Genomic DNA, 23678 nt, shown 5'->3' with positions numbered 1-23678 from the left:
TTTCTGTTGATTTTACCTTTTCCTGTGTGTGTGTTCTGTGACCTCGACTGAAAATGCAGCCTCGGATCGGGATTGGAAAGGAAGAGAAAAGGAAGCAAGCTTTGCAATGGCATCATCCCGTCCATCCATTCACGAATCTTCTGCTGGCACCGTACCGTGGGCCGGAACGGTGGGTCGAGGTCGAAGCAAATAAGAAGGAAAGCACGATTTCAAAGCGTGTCGTGTGATGGACTTTAATGTGATTATAATTCATTTCCCTTGTGGAAAAACTGTCACAACATTTTTTTTTTATTTATGATATTTGCCTCTTCCTGCCCTACGTGCCAAACCGACCCGCCTGCATCACGAAACCTGCAATTCCTAGACCACCAGTCTCGATCGGGGCAGTTAGTTTGTGGTTTTTGTCAAGGGATTGGACCCCATTCGATTCGTGTTATTGGTGGTTGCTTTGCTAAGCGTTTTGCTGTTGTCTGTTGTCACTATAAATATTAATACTTCCGGTGTGCGGAACTACACCGCTGATCGATCGATCGGGCCACGGAATCGAAGGGAAGGTCCGTAAATCGATTACCAACTCCCGCTACGCACGCACCGCTGACACCATGTATTGCCCCCGAGTCGGGGAATTCTGTGTCGCCCTCGATCTACACCCCGTGAGCGGAAAGCGTGTGCCTTTGCGGCAAATAAATGCAAACTTCTAGCGGCTCTAGCAGCCGGAATCGGAATTGCAAAAAAGGTGCAACGAATGCATCCGGAGTGGAAACAACATGGGACGAAGGAATTAAAAGCGGAAGGGTGGGCTGCGACATACAAGCAGTGACGGCTGCGCAGACATAATAAAAATGACAACTAGCAACAAGAGTACATAAAAAAATTGTCCAAAACAAGACAACGACAAAAGTGTAAACGGCCAGGCCGGCCGGCGTTAATGTGTTGGTTTTTGTTTTTTTCTTCTAGCTGCGCGTCCCTACACTTTGTTCATAAATCAAGCGAGGCCCTTCTTAAGTTACGGCCAGCAGGGCCGTACGGCACTGTTCGCGATAGGCAAGTAGCGGAAAAATGAGAAAAAAGACTCACACACAAAACAGTCAAATAAAACCTGCGAACGAATGACTGCCCGGAAGGGACTGGTATGACAGGCGGGTAATACCGCCACCACTACACCACGCCAAAATTCGAATGCGCGGAAAGGTCAGAATGTCAGCACCCCTACCCTCCGGGGGCAGTTCATCGCGGCGGTCAGTCCACTTAAACTTTCAAATAAATGTCACATCAAATGGGTCCGTTGCAGTTTTTCATCGGCTGTCTGGCAGTGGGACCGTCGAAGTGCGGGCCGCGGCTGCGTTTGCCACACCGCCTTTTCGGTGGGCTTGTAAAACAGGAACATTCAAAAGCAAAGGTAGCCGAAGACGTTTTGAGTAGAAAAACAAGTAAACTGTCAAAAAAAGCCGGCGCGATAAATTAGTCCACAACTGTACCCCGCGATGGAAAGCGATACAACCCAACAAATAAAAAGCAATGAAGCGAGCCTCAGTTGTCTGAACCGAGCAGGTAAGGTGACCGCAAACCGTCTGGTGGTTTGTGCATTTTGGGTGATTGCATTTCGATCGATCTAGAAACCGGGTTTATGTGGCCACTTTGTTTGCCTCAGCAAGAATAGCAGACAGCCAAGCGTTGCGAAAAAGCTCTAAATCAATACCGCGTCAAAACAATACCGCACGTGCTAGCTAGGAAATGAGGTGAAGTGTATGACATTTCTGCGTCTCTTCAAAATACCTACTTCCAAAACACAGTTTGGCTTCTCCCCCCCCCCCCCCCCACATTGCTGCTGCATCGGAACTAAAACGGAACGCAAAATATGGATCAATCGATGACGAGAATGTTTTACAAATTAACCCCACATCCAGCAGGACGGGAGTGTCTGTCTGGTCACCAAGGGGTACGCAACCGGTTTCATGTGATCGCAATAAAATCACTGATTGCGAGCATAAATGAGTTCAGATCGGCCGACCGACTGCGGGCAATGATTGCACAAGCAGAGAAACTACAAATGGGAGCAAGTGAAAAAAGGCGAGCGAGAAAAAAAAAAAACAACAAACTAGCCTCCATTAACTGCGAGACACCTGCGCTGCACCCCGGGGGCGTGAATGAAACTGAAAAGTTGATAAAAACATGATTTCACTTTTGGCAAAGTGTGTTGCTGTCAACAAATTAGTCAATTTGTGGCGGTAACTAGGGCAAGCGGTGGGTTGGTAAATTTCCTCCTCGAATCCCACAAATGAAAATGATTAGCTAAACTTGTTTTTCTCTCTTTCTTTTCGTAAATGTAACCGTGTTACGAAAAGCTTGAAATAAATATTTATGCACTCATTACCGTCGAGCAAACGAGGTTGGTGGGGCAGCAAGGCGAGGTAAAGGCGAGAGTGGAATTCACTCTTAATAAAAGAAGCAAAAGACGACGATGCTTTACATTCGCAGATTAGCTCGGTCGCAACTACCTGGCCGACTTTGATCGCTGATGGGTGCTGCGGATAATAATGTTGTGTGCGGCTAATCGTGATGGTGAGGTAATGCAATTACAACCGTTTGCATTTCACGCTCCACCCCCTGCCAGGGAATGGGGCGAGATGGCCGATTCGCCGGAACACATCCGCGAGGGAAGAAGTTTAATGTGCGGGTGTCCACAGCTCACCCTCTCTCTAGCGCTATTTTTCTAAGCTCGTCATAGCGCGTCGCAGCATTAGAGTTGCATTTGCGGCACGGCCACGATAAGATAAGCTAATTCGGGAAACCTTTTAAGCAGCAACAGCTCGCGCTCCGTCAACTAGCAGTGCGATAGAGGGGAAAGAAAGAGATAGATATCGCAAGAGGGAGAGATGGAGCTGGCGAGAAAAGCAAAGGGAAAATGGGAGGGAGAGCTATGTTGTTGTGCAGCTTTGGAGCAGCATGAATTTCAAATAGTTCACTTGAAAGTCAATTAACTCGTTCCGTAAAGTAAAGTGGAAGCAAATTTCTTGGCATTCTCCCCGCTTCTTCCATCCTGCCGATATATAATTATGAAATTAGTGCAAGCGCACGCAAGCTCACGACTAGGCGGCATAAGAATTCCCTCCCTGCTTGCTTTGCTCCCGGCTCTGGACTCCATTAAGCGTCTGGAGAGTGGAGGAAGCAAACAAAAAAGCACTCCCATTGCAAGTAATAGATTAGCTGCAGGTCCACCCCATAAAGACAAGCGCAAAAGCAGCGCACAACAACTGCTTGGAGCACTTTTTTACGTTTCTTCTTCGGCCTCGCTCGCTTTGTCACGGTAACCTCTTCAAGTAAAACGGTGCAAATGCGCGAAAGATACAGCGGACGGCCTCTTTAACTACTTCCATTCGCAATTCGCACCGGGACCGATCCGCAGCAGATGCCAACCAACTTCTTCCCATCGATTTGTGCATTTGCCGGAGCGTGTATGTGTGTGGGAAAATGCCTTCTTTTTGCATCAGAAATACCTTCCACCAAAGAGGGATGCGGAGGAAAACAACGAAGCGATCGGGAGGGAATGCGGTTGGAGAGGGAAAACACCTCAGCGACACCAGGGACCAGAATCCGGGAGCGCTCCGTGGGCATCATCAGCATAACGTATTGCATTAAGATATGCTTTTGACACGTTCCTCGGTCGAACGCCGGGTTGTGGCGGGAGCAAGTGAGACACCATGAGGATGATGTGCCGCCGGCACCGTGCACCGAGGTTGGGTAACCGCAATGGAGGTGAAATAAAATGGGCGGCCCACACGATAACAATGTGTCAGCTCGTACGGCGGCGGCGGCGGTCGCAGCCACGGCAAAAGGTTGTGTCAATTTCATCCCGGCGCAGGGAAAGTTTTCTTCGCGGCAAACGAACGAAGCGAACGGGTGTTCCAAGCTTCTTTCGAACTACTACTACTGCTGCTGCTGCTGCTGCTGCTGGCGTGTGCAACCGTGAAATGATTGATCACCACAATGTAGCACATAAAACACCATCATTCAACGCAAGGGAACAAGCCGAACCAAGCCTAAACTCGACCGATCCCCGGCCTCCGGTCGGCCTGGTCGCCTGGTTCACTTACTTGTGTGCATGTTGGATGTTGTGTAGGTTTTTTTCTACTTTCATGTTCTGCGTGTGCGTTTTTTCTGCTACTCCCTTGATTTGTCGGGTGCTTTTTTGCTTATCGCACTAATAATGATTGGGAGCGAAAAATGTTTTCTCGTTTCATGTAGTTGACTTTTTTCACTCAATCTTGAGATGGAGGGTAACTAGCAGCGAAGAAAGGACGGTGGTTTGCATTAGATTGTACACGTAAGCGCCGCCACTGGGAATGGTGCTGCGTGCGTGAATAAACCCCATTACAAGCTGGATACCAAATACGCCAAATAGGAGAAAAATAAGATCTTTTCACGGGATATAGAAGTTTTGAGGTTCTGATTTGTGCATGGCACGCGCAACGGAAGCGCTAAAGCTGTTGCTCAACGTTAACTCTGAAGACAGCTTACTACTTTGCTTCCAAATTACAAATACCGAATAACGCCGACAAAAGATTTAGATTCAGAAACCAAAGGTGGAATTATTTTCATCTGAAATATGTTAAATATTGTACAAGCATTATTCATTGAGTATGTTTCCTTTAGCAAACGTTTTTACTTTACATGAAACTCTTGACACACTTCCTCAAAGCTTTTTGATATAATCTCGAATCGAAAAAGTAAGTTAAATGCTCTCTTTACTGTATAATATAATTGTCGACACGATACTTCCAACAAGAATCTAGTTATAACGTATTCAACATTTCTTGATCACTTCGAGCGCCTTACAACACGGAAAACATTGCAGTACGGATTTCAATTACTGCGCCCCCTCCGAAGGAATGTTGCGCGTAATAAAGCCATCATAAACCACCGATCTTCCTTCGCCCTCCGGGTTCCTCTCAGTCTGGTCTTCTTAGTCCGGTATGGCGTGTGTCTATAAAACGGTACCTGTCGTTTTGCTGCCGTACTGTGTACGTAGTGAGCCACAAAGGAGCAACAACGACACAAAAAAACGAAGCAAAACCTGGCATACATACAAACGAAACAATTTTATTGCCACTAATTACAATTCAATTCCGCAGTCAAAGTGACTTTGTGACGGCTCGTTGTCACTGTTTGCTTAATTCCTGTAATTGCCCTCACCTCTATCCCCCTGCTGACTTCTGCTTGTGACGCCCTTCAACGCCTGACCGGCTGGTCGAAAAACCGTTTGACGGAAGTGTCTGTATGTGCTGGGCACTGGAAGGGCTACCATTTAAGGATTACCGCGATCGGACACAAAAAAGAAGGTTTCCAATCGTTTGCCGGAAACGGTTCCACTGGCACGTCAGGCAGTACTACCCTTACGGGTAAGCGATCGTAATCGAAGCAATGCCACCACCGAACCCATCTTTGGCCAAGGTAAGTGATCCATTCCAGGCAGCTTTCCCGGCCCCGATCTTTGTGTCGCTTTGCTGGACAAGCATGCAAACAAGCCACTCACAAACAACACAAAAAAAAACAAGCAAAGAGAAACACTCACACAGTACAAAGTACACCATGTACTGATCGGGCGCACAACAGTTCACTTAACAGAAGGTAGATAGGCGTACACGAATTGCGCCCCAAAACTGCACCGACCCCGACAGAAGGCAGAACCGGAACATAGGCGGTGAGGTGAGTGGTAAATATTTCAAGCATTTCAAACAATCACGCCATGCCATTACTTGTTGAAATTTATTACTTTACATTGTTCGGCCGCCAGCGTTCTAATATTAATTATATACAATAAAAGTGTTAATTAAACCCATCGCACGATCACGATCGCGTCTGGAAACACGGGAGAAGGAGTGCGCGAAAAACCCGCCCAAGCTTAAGCATGCTGCCACGGGCTTAGCAGGGTAAAGGGGTTCGCTATTTTTTGTTCCCCCACAACAACGAATGCATTAAAAACCTAGGTGATCATGGGCGAAGGGCGCGTGCGGTGACTCTACAGAGGTACAGCAGAAGAAATGCAGAACATACGCATGCGGCGTGTGATCGAGCGTTAATGCTGGCCGAGGCGAATTGCAACTGCACCAGGGCACGCATTATGCATAGTATTGGCCCCTTTTCTCAGCTCAAACACCACTGGGGTGAAGATGTCGTAGAAGACAGCTAAAGACACTTTGAATGTGTATAAAAAATAAAAAATGTAGCGAACCAATTTAGCTGTTTACACAGCGCTACCAGCCACCACCACCATCATGCCCGCTACCTTACTCCGTTTTGTTCTTCAACTTGTTTTATGGGTCTGTATGATTGTGTTATTTCCCATGTGCGAAAATATTATTCAATTTAGTATTTAAAAAAAACATCAGTCCCGCATATTGGAACAGGGCGGAAGTTCGGCCCCAGTGGGAGGCTACAAAATAAAAAAGTAATGCTAATGAGGTATAAATTTCAACATTTTATAGTCATGCACTTATTATCGCCAGTGAACCGTTTTGCTTTCAGTTTCTTATTCGCCTACTTCAGGGCGCCCAATTTCAAAGCACAATAGAGGCTTTAGGGCAACGAATGGCTTATTCAAAACTATAATCTCTGTGTCAATGTGTGTCCGTCTGTGCTGTCAAAGAATGTAGATGATCATTGAATACATACTCCGTCTAGCGCTCTGTCTCGAACTTCAAACGCTGTGTTTCATTCGTCTAACAATAATTAAAGTTTTTTCTACTTTTTTTATGTTTTCGCATAGTAGCTAAAGCTGTAAGTGCGGCTTTGTTTCTTCCATCCTAATTTTAGTTTATCATATAAAAGAATGGTTTCCAGCTCATGCAAAACATGTTACCGAAAGGAATCGAGCAGACAGGAACGATAGGGCAGTGGCAGTGGCAAGGAACAGGCTATAAATTTCTGTGCTAATTGCCCTTGACAAAAGTAACCGATGGTGATGCGATCGTAGCAACCGCAGATGGACCCACCAAGCTCACCAGCCGAAGCAAAAGGCCATCCCAGCAACGGTGTATCTGTCCTCTTGTGTTTCCTTTTTTTGCGCTGGAGATGTTCAAACAAACAACAAAACGTCAAACGGAAAAACTCATCAATCTCGAGTTATCTCGTGCGGTGGAAACAGAACAGGCCCAAAATAACAGGCTGAACAGGCACGAAAGCGATCGAAGGACGCACTAGACACAGTGCGTGAACATATTAATGCACACATACACATACACACAAACACGCGCTAGAGATGGCAACACACAACACACCAAAACAAGAAATGAACCGACTTGAGCCGACCAGGCTGTAGAGGTGTTTCCCCCCTTCAGTGTTTCCAGCTGCCAAATAGGTGACCAAATTACCACGTTTCGGTTACGTTGCGTGGCCGTTGGCGGCCTTTTGCATTTTCGGCCCGATGACAAAGGTGTAAATTGAAATCAACCATCTGTTTTTTTTTGTCTTCAAGCTCCCCACACGCTTCCATCCCCAGCGTCGGTTTCTTTAGGGCAGTTCTTTGTTTTTTTTTGTTTTACACTCTCTTCATGCCGTTTCATTCAAACATGCTTCGCTCACGCGCTCCTTCTTAGCGTTTTCGTGCGCACTTTAAACTGGCCGGCCGGGAGGGTTCTTGTTACCGCCGCGACAAGGCACGGAATTCGGGTTTTGTCTTAACGCGCGACTAGCCGGCCGCCCAAGTCCTTTTGGTTCCAGATCGAGCCGGCGAGCCCTTTGCCAGCCCTCGCGTTGTACCTCGCCGATCGTACGACGCGTGAAGAATTATGAACCCCATAAGCAATCAATTTGAAGAATCTGGATCGCCTTTCAACACACGGGGCGCATCACTGAGCGTGTTCTTCCACAGGGAGGCAAGAAAATCGGAACGAGCAAACGAACTCCACTGTAAAAAAGAGACCCGAAAAGGTAATCAGCGATATTTGATACATTTCTAAACGAGGTATCTAAGTTTTGGGGTTCCTTTCGTACGGGATGTTTCGAGCGTTTTGGTCTGTGTGTGTCTTAGTTAACATTCATGCTCTTGCTTTCACGATCAACATACGCCACACATAGATCCGCATCGTGGTGAATGGTGGTGAGGCGATCAGCAAAAGTGAAGTTGAGTGAGTATGGCATACTCATATATTGTGGGGCATTTTGTTTTTTTTTTACATGAGCAAAATAGCAAAGAGCACACACAAGCCAAACAAAACAAAAAATCCAAACCAGCAACGACAAAAGCGTAACATTTGTTAAGTCAATTCTAATGGACGCTAATGTGCGATACTGCACCGGATTCGATAAATCTTGGCGTGGGAATGGGTTTCCTCCAGTGGGGACGTTCGGTATCGCTGCTTATGTATAATTCAAACACACCCAAAGGTTCATCCTCCCATCTGCTGGGACGATGATTTTGCTGTGGCGAATTAAAACGTCGTTGTACGCTTCATAAATCTTGCCCGCGCGACAGCGATCGCCGGTCGATCGCCGTCGCCGTGGAGGGGCCACGAGACGGGGCACGAATTATGCTGATAATGTTACGATGTATGTCACCCAAAACTCATCACGATCATGGTACGCTTGACGAATGTACAATAAGCGGAATGAATGAAACGTGTGCGATGGAACTTATTGGAGCTATTGTTTCTGGGCAAGGGTAATAAGGGACAAATAAATGATTCATAGTGTTACGGACATTTTCGGGAAGTTGTGTGTGTGTGTGTGTGTGTGTGTGTGTGTGTGTGTGTGTGTGTGTGTGTGTGTGTGTGTGTGTGTGTGTTTTTTTTTGCAGCAGCATAGATTACCCATCAACGTCCCATAAACCGGTTAGCATGGCATTGTTTTGCGTTCCATTTGCTGTGCGTAAAGTTTCCAAAATGTTTAAGGAAAAACAGTTTTTTGTTAATCGTCCTGTAAGTTTAAAGTACAAAAACCTCATTTCGGAGCCAGAGCATTTTGCTTAATTGAAGCAATAATCACATTCCCTTCAGTGCTTGATTGATTATGTAGTTGACTTTGTTTGTTTGTGAGCTTCACGCTGTGCCAAAACTGCTTAATCAAAATTTTCCAGACCGTGTTTTGACTAAGTTGCTCGATCGATGTCCTACCACATGATCGCGTGTAAAGCAATTTTTAACACGTTTGCGTTCAGACATGGGTGTGTGTTTTTTTGCTTTTGAACTGTGCAAGTTTCAAGTTCCGCTACGCTTCCGTGCGGATGTGGAAGTTTTTCTTTTTGGTACGGTTTGCAGTGTACAATTGTATGTGAAATGTCAGCAAAGCGAGCGAGCCGACCTGGCGATACGTTTGCATTCTGTTTCCCAGGTTTCTCGATTGCGATGAAATGGACAAATTCGTAGAACGTTGAACTGTTTAGTCTAGCCATAAACGTTGTGTGTTTCTGTTTTTTTTAATTATTGGCAGTTGTTTTTACGAGAAATGAAACTGTTCGATTCATTCATGAGTTGGGTTGCAGAGCGCTTTTGTTATGCCGTATGAATGAATTAGTTTTTGCTAGTACAAAACAGGTAAGCAAAGCACATTTATGTCTCGTCAGGTACATGTCATTTTGGTTGAGTACTGATGAAACTTTTTTTTCCATTTCTTTGTAAATGAAGATCTGTTTAATGATATTGTAACGATGTCACATATATTTTATAAAAGCACACTTTGTGCTATTTCCCACTTTCCATTTAGAGAATCAGTTGCTAAATTGAGGACGCACAATTGTTTTCATCCAATATTCGTCCATTCCCACCCATCGGTCTGGTGCGGTCGAGGGTTAGTATATGTTTTAATAAATTAATCAATTTTTATTTTCCTTCCACTCTGAGCGTTGCATCAGTGTTGGCTTGGTGTTGCGTTTTATTGCTTCTATTCTCACAATGGTTTTTTGCCGCTTTCTCGTATGTTTTCCTGCGCATGCTGGCCGGCTTCTGTTTCACCCACGTTCGACCGCGTGGCTATCGTTTGGATTTCCCTTGCGCCAGCGAAAGCCGTTCTGGCGAACGGTGCGATTCATTTCCATTCAATGCCGCCACGGCACAAACAATTGAAGTACATACACCGGAAATTATTTGGCAATTTATCGTAATTTATGAGTAATCAATTTTATTTCTCTCGAACGCCACTTCCCTTCCATTCCCCCCTAACCAACCAACCAAGCAGCCCCTCCGAATGATTCGTTTCGCTGTATGTGTTGGGCTGGTGTTTGGTTTTACTTTATTATCTTGACTTGTTTTCTGCTCGCTATGCATCATCACGCTTCTTGTTGGTTTGTATGATTTTCTTTTTATTTACAATTGACATGTTTCGGTTGTTTTTTTTTTAATCCTTGGGCCGGGGAGAGGATGAGAGTGATGATCCAAAACGATGCCCCCCTTAGAAGAGTTTTTTTATGGTTTGTTTATTGGGGTTTGCTTCAAGTCGGTTTCTCTTTATGTCTGCTAAACGGTTTTCATTTTATTTTTGCTTTGGTTGATAGTAGTATCTCAATTTATTGTACATACTGCAAATTTGATGCGTTTTTCCTTCCATTTGAAAACATATATTGATTTGAAGCAAGTTTTTGTCTCATTTTTTATTGCTTATGGAACATTTTTTGGTAGTTTGCGTAGAGTTTTTTTTAATTCGATTTGATGCCTTGTTTTTTACTTGTTGTTTAGCGTATCCTTTCCTCTTCGCTGTGCTAACTGCAAGCGTACATTTCTGCTGACTGTTTCCATTTCAACGACGTAAAGGCAACACTAGTCACCTGCCGGTGTAGTTTCGGTCGACCCGTCTCGCTCGCTATTTTATATGCTTTATTGCAAAGGGTGTAATTGACCATATCCGGTTGGTTTGATTGTAAATATTGCTCGCAATTTTTTTTTCTTCGTTTAACATGCACGCTGGATAGAAAATGTTGTTTTTGGCTTGGCAAGAAAAAAAAAGAAACACTTACAGGAAGGAAACCTGACACCGTTGGAAACAAAATCCAGCGTACGAATTCGATCGTGAGTTTTTGAATGACAAGAGCAAAAAAGTGTTTCCAATGCTGGTAAGTTCGATCAACTGGCGGGATTTTTTTTAAAGAGAGAGAGAGAGAGAGGAAAAAAACACACGCATTGCACCTAGTTGATTGCTGCGAGCGCGTCTCATTGACCATGTGTCGGGGACAAATGGTGGCTGTTTACATAACGATCGATCGATCGAGCGCGAACTTTGTTTGCATCAATCGACCATGGAATTGGTGTTGGAACACGCTTATCAGCGCTTTAACCGAGGTAAAGTTTGGTGTTTTTGCTCCTTGGCGCTATTTACTATAAACTCAGAAAAGCGCGTGTGATCGAATAAATTCACAGGTAGTAGCATACGTTGCTGTTTGTGTTTATTATAGTGACTGTAAGCAAATGGTCAATGCATAAAAGTTTTACAAACCTTGGAAAGAAAACAAACTTTAAATATAGCAGCTTTGGGGCGCAAAACAATTCGTGAAAATTTTACCACTATTCCAAACACACCCTTACGAAGGTATACTGTTAGCGGAGCAAAAAACTTGTTGTTAGTTTTTTCCATCTTTTATATTAACCCCCTTTTTACCACCCGATTGATGGTTTGGTACGGTTGGCGCAAAGTGGATGCGTAGCTTTACACTCGATCCTTCAGCACAACTCGACGAGAATGTGCTTAAACATTGGCTACCATTCGGTAACAAGTGTGTACGCCGCATGCCCCTGCTGATCGTGTCCCCTATCGATCGTGTTCGATCGCAATGAAGAGATTGCTTTCAACGGAACGCCGTCGTACGCCGTCCACACGGTGGTACTTCAGATGGTTCAAAGTCGATTGGTGGTGAAGTGTAACCATTAACATAAAATTTCAATATGAATTACAATCTTTCCTCGCCAGCCCCGTGAGCCGGCCAGTGAGCTCACTCACTAATGGCTACTTCTGTCCGAAGCTTTCGTTACACCATTCAGACACTCGCGCCTCGACAACGGAGAACACCATGATCCACACGCAAAGTACGGTGCCAATAACAAATCTGGCTCCACTTCGGAGGGTAATTAAATACAGCTTCGAGTGGCAACTGCTGCGGGATAATAAAGTTGTACATCTTTCGGCTTGGGAGGGGTTTCGACATGGCTTGGAGCTTGTAGTTTGCTCAACCTATCGAGCGTTACCGATCGTGGGGCTGCATTGTTTTGTTTCGATTTGTGGAAAAAAAGTATTTCTATTCAAATCGAAGCGCACCGTAACGCTAAGCTGAGAGTGCTGTAGCAAAAATCTTCACACCAAAGTGCTCCGCGTTCAAATGGCTCTCCGCTACCTTTTGTCCATTTAATAGAGATGAGTTTTCGATTGGTTAGCTCAACGTGAAGCCTACCACCGCGCCGGGAGGATCACATTCCAAGGGGCGGATAGGTGGTGTCACGCGGGAACGCGATTTCTTGAGAAAGTACACCTCAAAAAACAATATTTTCTCATCGTTTTCTTTTGCGTTTTTGGGGTGGTGCTTTCGAAACAGAAATCTGTCCCGCACAAACTGTCATTGAATTCATCAGCGCATTCACGCTTGTGCGCTCGCCTTATTATTAATGTTCTATTGAAGGTGCTGCTTTGCGTTCCGATGGGTTTCAGCAGAAGGAGATGCTGGCTGAGTGTGGTTCCGTAGCGGTATAACAACAGGGGACCGGCCTCATTCCCCCGCAAGCGCAGCGACGAAGCAAGCGCGGCGAAGGGAAGGAATTGTGTACAGCTCTATTTTCTGGACCATTTACAAACTCATCAACGATAATGTATTACGCACCGTGGTGGTTAAGCACATCTTCGCTTTGCTCGCCTTGCTCTGTTCGTTTGGTGTGTCTGCGCCTCGCAACTGGAACTGTTGCAACGTAACGCCATCTACCACCCTAGAGACATTCCTTTCAACAACAGCACCATCAACAACAGCACTGTCCGTGGGTGACGAAAACTGTGCGCCTCGGTGCTGAATGGATGGATGGATGGATGGGTGGTTGGATGGATGAGAGTAAGACGTATCATTTTCTCATTTCGGGGTACCTTTTTACGGTGGGGATGAGGGTAACGGGTGGTGGGACGTGGTCTGGAGATGCTTGAGCAAACCCATCGAAGGAAGATCGTAAATTTAGTTATCATAATACACGTCAAGTTAAGTTTAAACGAAAGCCCCTTTTGAAGTGATCTGAAGAAGCGATCATCAGTCGCTACAAGAGTTGTGTTTTGGGCTTGGGCAGTAGTTGTACTTTTTCGGTCGTTTCGGAGAGCCAGCTTGATGTAAGATGAAGCTCGCACAAACGGAGACCAAAATTTACTGAGCCGAGAGTAAGCAAGAGTGGGAAACACACAAATTCCACCATGATGGAATTACCGATGGTTACTTTATTGGCTGTCTGTGTGTAATTGCTCCTAGTGATGGATAGACTCTAAAGTGTTGTGGAGTAACATTTCTACCATATTAAGAAATAGACAACAACATACTGTGAGCTGTATCGAGCCATACTGGTCACAAATCACTCGCTCACTGATCTTGTCGATTTGGTGACATTTAATGAGGGGTCTTTAGGGCCTCATTTCGGAGATCGGAATGAAAAACTCGCTCCGCTCTTTGGTAGCATCAACTCGAAAGCATCAATCGTCGCTATAAAGCAAACGACACGATTGCCTGCCACGCCCAACAACGCCCACTCGTTTGTTGACATTCTACTGTAGCGAAAATGATTAAACCGTAATTAATTTGTACCACACTACACTTCCCTCGGGACCGGTTTATCACGCAATCACAAACACACATGCGCACACTTTCTTTACACGTATAAAAACACGTTTAAAGGTTGTAAAAATTAATTGCTTCAAGCGAATGTTTTTTACAAACTTCAATAATGCAACAAGCCGTCGGCAGTTTTCTTTTCACTACAAAGAAACATATTTTTGTTTTAATCATCATATTATTTTTGGCAACCTTAAACCTGGAGGTTAACACATTTTTACGTACGCTATTTTACCTGCAAGAAAAAAAACTTTAAATACATTTTCTGCCATTGATGTAAGCTGTACGGTGTAACATCTTACGAACAATGGTGACTACAACAGTTCCCTTGTGTACTTATTTTGCCACACTCACTAATAATGTAGGTAATTATGCAAAATGTTCAACATCATTCTCAACCTACCCGGCTCACACGGGCACCGAGTTGGTAAGAGATTGGCTACACGGAACGGAAACACCATAGCGGTAGACGACATCAAACCTACGCCCCATTGTATGTTCTGACACGAACGCGGAGTAAAACTGGCGACACTGGTTCCGGATCCTCCTGGGCAGCTTAATTCCTTGCAGATACTTGCTTTTAAGGGCTGTCCCGTTTGTTACGCCCCAGCAAGAAAGCTTCGGGTTGTGTGAAATGAATCTTACGAAAACTACGCAAAACAAGTGTATCACTTGTAAAATGGGAAAAGTTTAGGCGGCCCTGCTTTTCCGTACCACCCGTTCTCGAGCAATCCTCAAACAACATGGCCCCATTTGCGCTGTGTCCAAACAAGGTACCGGTTTACGTGCTCCGTTCTGAGCCGCGAGCAATGGCTTTGCTGGTTCGGGATGGGTGGCACGGCTTATTTGTGTAGCAGGTTGATTAATACGCGGTCCCGAGGGTTGTTGAATGTTCCGGAGCAAAGTTTTCTCCTGGTAGGCATTAAATTAAAAATGCTACACAGGCGTGTTGAAATTGGTTGACATTTTTGTAAGTAGAAGTTATGTTGGAAGAAATCCTACGAATCCCCTTTTTCGGTTGGGGAAGAATTATTATCTTTGCAGTGAAGTTTACAGGCGTAGAAGGTTCGGCGGTTCAATGTTAAATAAAGAGGCATGTAGCTTCAGAACTTAATGATTTATGAAATAATTCAAACAACAATGCTTTGCAGTTTAGGGAAATTCAGAAATAATTAAGAGAAAATCTAATTTAAAAAAGCTTGCAACAGATGAGTTACATTAACAAACAGCTTGATTTCTTGTTGATGCCTCGGAACAGTCATTATCATAATTAGCGATTGTAAATCAGACAACGTTACGTGTTGCAGATGGGTTATCTCAATAACGCCGTTGTGTTGCCTCAGGATGCTTACACAAGACACAAAACTAAAGCAACAAGTATTGGAAAACTGTGTTATTAGCTATTACTTCGAGGTATGAAAATTATCCATCCATTAAAGCATATAATTTTTCTGATGATTGATAAATGCATAAATCAATCTATTATGGTTTAAGAATCATCACATTCGGATTTGAAATAAACCTTGGAATGTATTGATTGTACTGATTTATTTGCAACCGTCTATGAATATAAAACAGTCAGAAGCTCTTTTCACATTCCCAAAATTTCCAACAATTCAATTCATGCGACATACCGCAATCTTCTCAAAGAATTCAGCCCTAAGCCCTTAAACAGGATTTTGCTCTGGTAAAGAAGCGTTGAAATCATTTTCAAACTTCATTCCAGTCACGTCCAGTGGGGGAAAATAATGGTGACACAGAACTTATTTCTCATCGTCTCACTGCTCACGAAAAAAATGTTCACGATATCGATCCAACCAGATGAAAAAGATGTGAGTTTGAAGAAAGCTCACAACGAAATCAATTTACTTTAAGCTAGGTTATGCGTTGTCGCCGGTAGGAACTTTTATGCTTATACAGCGTACAACTAAAAAAAATCTATTTAAATCTGCTTTCAGAGGAAAATATATCGGCAAAAATATTTTACAGCAAGTATTTTAACCTCTATTTCGATAACTTTAAGCTACAGTCACACAGCGCACCATGCCTCACTGAACACCGGCAGAACATGCTACTCCTTCACATCTAGAAACGCGAAAACGTCCCCCCAGAGTAAAATTGTACTCCTCAACTGTTCCATCCTTGGCGACACTGGTATGCTAAGGCACATACTTACGATACCCACCAAACAGCACACACACACATCTACACACTTCGGGAGGAGCATAAAAACGGTCAGAAAAAAATCACATCAACCCTCAGGGCTGGCATAGAAAAATCAATACTTTTCAACTCCCAGGGTGGCTTTTTGTCGTCGCGTCAATTTTCTGCCATTTTGATAAAATGAAAACACACCGACACTTATACACACATACACACACTCACAAAGGATCCGAATCGATGCTGCGCCGCGGCCGAAAGCTTTCTTTAGGCGCACAAGCACAAGCGAGAACCCTCCCGAGTGGAGGATGAACTTGGAGCCTGTGAATACGATTTTCCTCTCCACTGACATGTTCAACACGTCCCATTCCATCGTCCACGCCTGTGTTGGGGGATGATCTTGCTCCCTTTGCACACAATCAAACGCGCTTTGCTCCAACACACACATACACAAATCGGTTCAGGTTCGAAACTGAATGCGGAGTTTTAAAAGCGTTTTTTTTTTGTAAGGACTCAGCCTTCTTTTTTTTTGGTTGCTGTCCACCCATTTCCCTCCCAACCGCGGGGAGTTCGCTGTCCTGGATCTCTTAACTGCTCCCCGGAGGTTGTATCTGTGTGAATGTGTGTTTGAGTTTGGCAGATTTTGAACAGATTGGAAGTGGGCTAGCGGATACGGTGTTCCATGTGCCGTTTTCCCTTCAACTTACGCGTGTTACATAGATACGCGATGGACACGATTAACTGTTCGCTTTGCAGACTTTGCTGAATATGTTATCTGTCATAATGTTTCCTTGGGGAGGACGTTGAAAATCGCTTGATCTTTAAAATTTTGATCGATCCACAACAAGAGAACGGATCGACATTGCACAAAAAAGCTTAAAAGACTCAACAGGAGTAATGTCACAGTTTTGAATTGCCATCACACTAATGATTCCTCGAATTGAATTTCCAACACGGTTTCGACAACTTACCTGAGCGGATGGCGAGCCTCGGAAGGGAAAATGTGACATGGTTTTCTCTTCACCTGCAACTGCAAAGCCGCTGGAACGCCGTTCTCCAATCACTGTCTCAATCATTCACCGAACTTTTTATGAACTCGCGTTCCCAATGTAGTATATTACTGAATAATGAAAGTATTGCTCTTGGGGATGTTTTTTTATGCTTGCACAAATAGTGTAACGCTAAACAGAAGCACAGCTTGTACCGATCTGTGGGTGTGTATTTTTTTTCGATCCTAGAATGAATGGCTTAATTTTCAGCTTTACCAGTAATCACTTTAATCACATTGCATTGCATTTCACCAGTTGACTATCACTGCACATGTTTCCATCGATCGTGGTCTTTCAACCGAGCAGTTGTATCGTTTCTTCACGCCAACCTCTAACAATCCTCCGTAAAGTGATCACCTTCACACTGGAAGCAGAAGACCGGCATCATCAGCAACATTGCCTGCTTTCGGACATTTTAATCAATCTTCCAGAACGTACAACGATCGCACGCACTCGTCAGACATATGACATCTCTTGATCGATGCTGGTTGTTTATGCATTCTACTTGCCACGACTATTTTAACTATCAAAACGGGTATCACTGCACGGAATACCGCCGCTCTTTTAATACCGAACCTGTTCGATTAACACACACACACACACTCACTCAGTAGTTGTAGAACGCTTAGCAGTTGTAATTGCGGTGTGATTGTTTTGCAATATCTCGCTACACCGTAAAGCACCGGAGCATCGCTTTTGGTTCACTCGCGTTCACCCGACAACATGCGCTACAAACCCGGTGAGGCTTTGTTTACAGCAAACGTTTTCACAAATCGCGCGGCCTAGTGTTTGTACTCCGAAAACCCGACTACGCAATCGGAATCACGAGATTAATCACGGTAGTTTGCAGTAGCGCCAAATCAGCGCCACGCTAAACTCCGCTGAACTCACGCAAGAAGGTTTCCACTGCTGCACGGCTGCGACAACGACAACGACGACGACGGCGAAGGCTGACAGCAGCATCCAGCACACGACGGCTTCGATCCGGTACGAGAAATACAACTAACGCTGTGAACTTTTCCGTTTACCTCCCATGGTACCGACCGGGTGTCTGCTCTCTCGCTCTCCCGCTATCCCGGGGAAGGAAAAAACGGGAAAGCGCATGTCGACACCTCCTCCTTATTTTTTCCTGCGCACCGCACGTGCAAGAGTGAGAGCAAAGTGGCATTTTTTCGATTGCACCAACACACATTCACACCGAGCCCTTCACACAGCACGGCATTCCGCGAAAAACTTCCACACGCACACCATCGATTCTTTCGCGGCGCATCTAGTTGGCTCGTTTTGCCCTTTGCGCAGAGTGCCGTGCACGAAAGAGAAAGAACACGCTGCTCCGTTTCGCTGAATATAAAAAGTAAACAAACGAGCTGAATAAAAGAAAACAACCCCCTTTTATTGTTCGAGGCGCGAAGAACTACAACCCCGCGGGCGCGATTTTCTCGTTTTTCCCCTTTTGTGTGTGTGTGTGTGTGTGTGTACTTTTTTTCTTCTTTTTTTTGTGCAAACTTTTTCCCCTACAATCCAAAACGTACACATAGATATTGGAGGAAAATAGAAAACAGCATCTATTTGAACACACGCACACACACACAAACGCAGACTAAATAAGTTGGGAAAAACAAAAAGAAGCACACGAAACCTTTCGCACGCGCACCAAACAACGCAGTGCACTGTGGCGTCACAACCGCGTCGTCGTTGTCGTCGCCAGTTGAGATCTCGTGCGTTGTGCGATTCGAAATGCTTCTGGGGCCAATGGATGGGATGAGACCGAACCATTGGAACACACCCGTCCCGCGTGCTAATGTGTAAAACGAGATGAACAGCAAGTGATACGACGATGTGAGCAGGGTGTGTTACACTGTCTTTTTGTTGTAGTTGTTGCTGTTATTGCCGTGGTTTTATCCTTTCTTAAATCCACTGCTACATCGATTGTTTTTTTTTTTGTTCTTCTTTATTCCATATATATTGCACATCCCGTGGTCAACTGCGTGACGATCAAAACTCCTCGAATCCATCGTGCCACGCACTGAGCCAGTTTGTGAGGGTATGCTTGCGCTCGCTATGTTCACGACTCATTCAGGCGTTAGGTAACGTTCGGTGAGACAGTGGAAAAAAGTTTTCCATTCTCTGTAAAGGAAAACGCGAACAGTTTTGATCCTTTTGTGTAGCCGTCGGTAACAACGGCAGCGTTCCAAGTTGTCTCTGTATCGACAACTTCCTTCCGATTTCTGTTAGAGCTGTGTAACAGTCTTGGCAGAGGAATAAAGCAGTGTAGCGTAGTAGTAAAACATGGAAAAATTGATGTTCTCACCATGTAGTAGTTATACTAATCAGACGTTGGTTTTCCACTAACAATTGTTTCCTTTTTTCTGACTAATTCGTGTTTTAAGGTTCTTGCTTCTGTTTCGCGCCTTGTAAAGCTGGTTGGATATGATAAATCCAATATCAGGTCTGAGCCTTAGTTGTAATATCCCTCTCTGAACAAACGGCTAACTTCGAGTAGATAATGGTGTTTATTTAAAATAACTAAAAATTTTCTCTCTCGTCCACAATACCACCCTGTATGCAGTGTATAAAAATGGAACCCATGTACTGTCATGATCCCTCGTCTTACCAGTGAAGCTGCACCGGTACCCACCGAGAAAAAAAAACGCCCCACCAAGCAGCTAATCATTTCCTTGTTTTCGAGGAAATGAAAAGAAACAAAAAGATTAATGAAAATATATGTAATATAAAAATTACACCCGACTTACCCCAAGGGGATCCCGTCTTCTGCCCTGCACGGGGCTGGTGCTTCGCTTATGTTTACCGAGATGTTCAGCATCTCGTTTTTTGTCTCTCTTCCCCATTTTAATACCACAGATACAAGCTCTAAGCCTGAGTGTTTGTGTATGTGTGTGTGTCTCTGTTCGTCCGTTAATTTGTTTTATTTTGCGATGAGATGCGAATTATGTTTTTTTGTAGTCTGCTTTATTCGCGGTACGAGTTCTTTTTTTCTTCTTCATTCAAACTGAGCGCTTCCTTCGGCTTTATTCTTGCCTTTCTCCCATTGCACCGCTTGCTTCGTCACGGAAGGACCATTTTCTCACCTTTTATTCGTTTCTCATTATGCGCAAAAAAATAACCTTGCCTCAGTGGTTTGCGCGAAACAACTCGCTTTCATAATTCATTCTGGATGCATTTTGTTACGTTAAATAAGGTGCAGACTATAAGCTTCTACACTTATTCGCATTCAAGCTCCTTTTGCTGAAAGGAGAAGGCAATAAGGGACAAAAAATAAATACGCACACTCACACAATTCATCGAAAAAACATCCAGGAAGGGGAACAAAAAGAAGGAAAAGCGAGAAAAAATCGCTTCGTTGGTTTTGTGTCTTTGTTATTAACGTTGAATGTGTTTATGTTAGGTTTTGGTGCGTGGAAGTGATGTGAGGTGGGGTATTTTTGCTGCGTTTTCAATGTAGACCAATCCCTGACGAAACGATGGTTTTAACGATGGGAGATTATGTACAGAACAACTTTAGATCGTGTTCTAGGTTTGAAACAATCGCACCTCATCCACCGTATTCCGCCATTCTTCGGCTGGAGAGGTGTTTTCTACTGCGCTGCGCTGCGAATTAAATCTCCTTCTATTAAATATACAAAATAGCACTTTACCCATCGGGCGTACCCACTCACACAGCGCAACGCAAGCGCTTGTGTGTATAAAAATCTGCTAAATATTATTTCCTATCCAGCCCGATTGCGTGCATGGGGTATTTTTGTTTTTGACTGTTCAAAACCTCAAACCAAAACCCCGCAGCATACCGACGGGAAAACGAGAAAAGAAGAAAGACATCATTAATTTCTGATTTATTATTATTAAAAGTTTCAGACACCCGTCACAACACAGTCATTCGTAGTTTGGCGAATGTGGCGTGAGCGGGCGGAAGGACTTTGTTTCTATGTGTTTGTCGGTTAGATACTTCGGCACAATGAAGTGGGGTGTTGGTGCCATTGCAAAGTGTCCATATTAATTAATTATGACAAATACAATCTTTGAACTGTTAATGTCTTTGCAAAATAAAAATAATTAAATTTCAGGAGAGATAGACCATCATTTTAACTTAAATTACTTAATCAAAAATATTCTAAAATATATATGGCACTATTGTTATCAATAACCTTCGGACGTTTTCCACGTTCATTTTATATTACACCTCCTTTACTTTAAAAGCATCCATAACGAATCGCTTTAATATAGTTTTTCGTTTGTTACCATGCATTTAATAAACATTGATGCAAATTAACAGGAACTCATGTTTTGTTATTACAATTCTGTTGCTTGAACGTTACGATCAGTTTCTGTTCCAATGCGATAGTAGAAAAAAACACGTTAAGCTACTCGCTACAAGCTACATTCTCGTACAGTACAACCCTCATACTTGACCGGTCATATGACGACGATGTTAGATAAGGGCAAAAAAAGGTTGATTGTCAGCCGAACGCGCCAAAGTGCATGAGCGATTTGCATAAGATCGACCTTCACCGGTGTAGTGGTCCTCGGACACGGAACGGAACGGGACGGGGTTGCACTTTGAAAATAATCGAAGACCATTGCACGCCAATAATTGTGTGTCGGGACCGGCGGTGTGAACATGGACACGATTCCGCGACACATTAAATGAACAGCCCGACAGCGAAAACGATCGAAACTTTCAAATAACAAACCAAAAAAAAAAACACACACAGGGAAAAGAAACAAGCACATGTACGTGTATGCAGCCCATATCACGATATGGTCGTTGTTCGGCTACGTGTGGCAAAGCGCAAAAGCTTGGCCAGTAAACAACAGCAAGAAACAAATTTTAAATTCTAATTCCTATTCATTTGTAAACTTGTGTTCCGCGCCTCGAAGCGTCCGCTCCCGCGTGTGCGTCCCTTTCGGTCGGCTGTCGGCTGGTGCGGCTGCCAGAAGCCAGACACACTACGGTAGGGCACTACGGATAGAGCGACTTCCACCTGTCCCAACCAGTGCGCGCCTGGGCACGGCACGGCGGCACCATTTGTTACGTGGTACAACATAAACATTTTATTCTAATACGTGTGTAACACCTCGCCCAGGCAGTGGCAGCGAGTGTCGCAAGCCAGGAATACAAACATGATCCGCAAGCCTCTGTCCCTGAAAAACCCATCTCTGCTGCCAGTAGGGCCTTGCGCGCCGGTGGGTCTGTGGCAACGTGAGGAATTTGCCGGTAGGCAAAACTACTTAGCCCAACGGTGGTGATGGTGGTGGTGGTGAAACGAGCAGTGGCAGTGGGGTGAAAGATACGATAAAACGCTTTCCTTCGGGTCGGTCGTGTGGCTGATGCAAAAGTATTTACGCTACTCTTCATCAGCATGTTGCTGTAACGGCGCAGCAAGAGTCAAATGAATATATGAAGTTTACCCCCTGCTTCTAGGCAGAATCGGTACTTACGGTCGATTTGAAACAAGCCGTAGATTGTTTCACCGGAGCCCGGGAAGTGGGTTGAAGTGTGAAGCGGAGGAAATCAATTTGTTATGCCAGCTTGACTAAGGAAATCCTTGCATAGTGCATTTGCACTTGGCATTACTGTGTTTTTTTAAAGTTTCAGCAGTAAGACAAAATCTGAATTTATTTTTAAACCCAAAATTGTACATGCATTTTAGCTTTGTATAAATTGTAAACATTAATGTAAGGGAATAATCCATATTTAGCAGCCTGAATAAAAAGCGACATCAAATGAGGTAGAATAAAAGGAGAGGAAATAAATTTCAAATCTTACTTGTAAAAGTCTCTGTTTTGTGCTACCTTGTCATATCTAAATTAATATTTTGTTTTATTTTTGGTTGTGTCGTTAAAACAGTTAAAATAATAATAAAAATAAATGCAATACTACAGGGTTTCTCTAGCCAATTCAACGCTGTAAGCTTCATTTTAAATTCGTAATATATTACGTAATATAATATTGTCAAATGTTTGTCGAACGTACACAAAACAACCAATGACACTTCCATAGTTACTGTTCAAATGTTTTTTTGCGGGGTGGTATTGTTGGCTTACGGTGTTGAGCTGGCTTGCCAGAACACTCTGTATTAAATAGTTTTAAACAAATGTATCCAGATAATCACAATTATCTGCCTATATCTTTGTAATTAAAAGCCTATATAAAAATTGTTTCCATAGCATGCTAGCTCATATTTTTATAAATTAATGCCATTCTTACAAAAAAGGACTTCAACCCCTGAAAGGCATGTTGTTAGGTCGAGCGACGAGACCGATTCAGCACTTAGACTAGGAAAACAAACAAAAATTACACAAAACGGCCAAGGTAAAATGGAAACAGTAATAAATGTAAATTTTTATAATTATAATTATAATAAATTATAATAAATAATATGATGACAATATTGCTTTATAGACAATAAGCAATAGACCCTTCGGAGGCACTTAAATCTTATTTAAAAATAAATGAAAATTATAAGATACAATTGTGAGATACAGTTGTTGCGGTTAAATTTTGTCTAGAAAAAGTATTAAATTTTGACATTCGCATCATGGTTAGACTCTAAAACACCTGATTTTGTCTGTAAGTCTATTTTTTGCCTTTGCCGTGATAAATTTACATGGTGTTTGAGAGGATTTATGACAAATGTAACTATGCATTAAAAAAAAAACACTACATAGCTAAATAG

At 43.7% G+C, this 23678-nt stretch overlaps 1 protein-coding gene across 1 annotated transcript in view; it reads right to left on the bottom strand.

The window, feature by feature from the left end:
* The window catches only part of LOC121592680 (homeobox protein araucan), a 59727-nt gene extending 41748 nt beyond the window's left edge, over window positions 1–17979 (bottom strand). Inside the window, exon 1 of the mRNA XM_041914341.1 lies at window positions 16906–17979. Within this exon, the coding sequence (XP_041770275.1) occupies window positions 16906–17010 (105 nt within the window). The 5' untranslated portion in view covers window positions 17011–17979. The remainder of the gene's footprint in view (window positions 1–16905) is intronic.
* Between the last annotated feature and the right edge of the window lie 5699 nt (window positions 17980–23678).

The sequence above is a fragment of the Anopheles merus genome, chromosome 2L (assembly GCF_017562075.2).
Source record: "Anopheles merus strain MAF chromosome 2L, AmerM5.1, whole genome shotgun sequence".
Classification (NCBI taxonomy): domain Eukaryota; kingdom Metazoa; phylum Arthropoda; class Insecta; order Diptera; family Culicidae; genus Anopheles; species Anopheles merus.
Note: the sequence above shows the minus strand (reverse complement) of the source record. Positions and strands in the feature narration are given on the sequence as shown.